Source organism: Buceros rhinoceros, unplaced genomic scaffold, assembly GCF_000710305.1.
Source record: "Buceros rhinoceros silvestris isolate BGI_N320 unplaced genomic scaffold, ASM71030v1 scaffold44719, whole genome shotgun sequence".
Classification (NCBI taxonomy): domain Eukaryota; kingdom Metazoa; phylum Chordata; class Aves; order Bucerotiformes; family Bucerotidae; genus Buceros; species Buceros rhinoceros.
This window is the reverse complement of record NW_010430701.1, coordinates 22,512-24,820: the sequence shown is the minus strand read 5'-3', so window position 1 is coordinate 24,820 and position 2,309 is coordinate 22,512. Positions and strand designations below refer to the sequence as shown.

General features: G+C 42.7%; 1 protein-coding gene across 1 annotated transcript in view; it reads right to left on the bottom strand.

The window, feature by feature from the left end:
- The window catches only part of MYO5C (myosin VC), a 31,911-nt gene that overhangs the window by 8,702 nt on the left and 20,900 nt on the right, over positions 1 to 2,309 (bottom strand). Inside the window, exon 30 of the mRNA XM_010143109.1 lies at positions 282 to 387. Within this exon, the coding sequence (XP_010141411.1) occupies positions 282 to 387 (106 nt within the window). The remainder of the gene's footprint in view (positions 1 to 281; positions 388 to 2,309) is intronic.

Below are 2,309 nucleotides of genomic sequence, written 5' to 3'. Positions count from 1 at the left end.
CTTTTTTAGCAGGGTCCTGAATGCCCTTGCAGATGTTCAAACCACAGAACTGAATGGCCTCTAAAGGGTCAGAGAGGGGGAAAGCGCACATTCCTGCACGTACTCTAACTGCAGAGGTATAAACTACACAACACATTTCTTCATCATGTTTCTCACATTTTACTAGGAAGAAAGTAAGAAGGCAATGAAGTTATCATGTAATATTGCTTCAGCTTTTAAAACCCAAAAAACAGGGAATTCATCACACTCATCTTAAACAACCAAAAGACCGGGGACCACACTTGGTACTTTACCTTTCAACTTCACAGTCTGTTCTTGAAGACGGTTTTCAAGATCTAATTTTTGATTTTCAAGTTCAGAAACTTGCTGTTTAAGATCTGGGATCACCTTTTAGAGAAAAAGGAGGTTTGTGCAATTCAGTCCTTTCCTTCTTTTCAAGCACCTGCAATAGTTCCTATGACACCGAAAGACCTTCAGCTGCAAAGAGTCTGAGGGAGGGAGTGCTGCTACGCACTTGACGGACTTGTTTAACGTCACCGGAGCCATCTGCTGCTGGCCGCTCTTAAAATTGAAATAGTGAACTAACGAAATGTTTGGACCGGCCCAGTACTACTATTCTGTGCTAGGTTAAAGGAATTACACTGTGGCTTTTATTTTCCTGGCCTCAATATGTTATAAAGTAATTTTTAAAATCTAACAGTATAAGTAACTTTTCCTTATATTTTCAATTTTAGTAACCTCGTTTTGAAAAAAAATTTTTTTCATTATTTTCACTCAGCAAAAAAGTAACATGATATATAGTGTCTTCTGGAATAACAGCACTTCTTTGTGCTGGTTGGTTTTTACACACCGAGATTCCTGAGCCTTGCCGGCAATGTGGTGCAGTTGGCTGCCCTCTGGTGGGAACGGCCTCGGGACTCACAGAGCCGCAACCACCACAGGCATCTGGTGGTCCACTGAAAAATCCTAGAACCTGTCAACCTGAGACGTGGAAACAGCTTTGAAGAGGCTTCTGAGAAAAAAGCGGTAATTTCTGTCCTTTAACTACACCTGAAGAGACAAGTAACTGAATTCTGAACTTGAAAGCCTCAGTACAATGAAATTGAAGCTGGTTGCTGTTGGGTTGACCCCACCTGGCCAGCAGCCAAGCACCCACAGAGATGCTCACAGAGAACAGGAAGAGCAGAACTGAGGAACATCAGGATCAAGATGAAGCCAAGCATCGCCTTTATCCTCTTCCTCAGTTTTTACAGCTGAGCGTGACACTACGTGGTAGGGGATATCCTTCTGGTCAGCTCATGCTGGGTCTGCGGGCTGTGTGCCCTCCCGGCCTTGTGCCCACCCCCAGTTTAACTTGCTGAAGTGGGGCACAGTAGGAAAAAGAGGAAGCCTGGACACTGTGCAAGCTCAGTTCAGGAACAGCCAAAATACTGTCGTGTTACCAATACTGTCGTGTTACCAATACTGTCGTGTTACCAATACTGTCGTGTTACCAATACTGTCGTGTTACCAATACTGTCGTGTTACCAATACTGTCGTGTTACCAATACTGTCGTGTTACCAATACTGTTTTACCCACAGATTCAAAATGCAGCATTATACAGGCTGCTCCAATGAAAGTTAATTCCACCCCAGACAGATACAGTACAGTGTTATAATACTGACCCATAAAAGTTACAGTATCCTACAATTGCTTTTCACTAAGTCTGAAATACTAAAAGTTTTCCATCAGAAAAGTATATGGCCTGACAAGAAAATGGTGGTTTTTTTTAATCATCACACGAGAAATTTAAATTAGGTGGGTATTAAAAAAAAGTATGGTGAGCTAACTTTCAGGTCACTGCTAAACCTCTGATTCATTTTTTTGGTTAAAATTCTGTGTAAATAAAAACCTAAATAAACACTTCTTTCTTCATAACTTCCAGCATAAAGCTGTATAGCTGTAGAAATTATTACACCCCTCAAAAGATCCTCACATTGCTGAGAAACTGCAAAAAGCGCAGCCAAAATACTTGTATGAGCTCAGCAATGGACATCCTGGCACCATTCTGAAGAACACCACCTCTTCTGTAAAATCTGAATATTCACCCCCATGAGCGCACAAGGGTTCAAACGCGCTCTGAAGCCAAAGCCGGTGTGTGCATTACGCACACCAGAGCTTGTGAAACGGTTGCCATTCCGTGATTAGAATCAAATCTCAGCTCAGGTTTCTTCATGCAGAGGAAAGATGAAAAAGCCTCTGTGGGGCTGCCCCAGCACGCCGTACAGTCAGACAACAAATCTGGCACTACCCCGGCACGCAGGGAAAG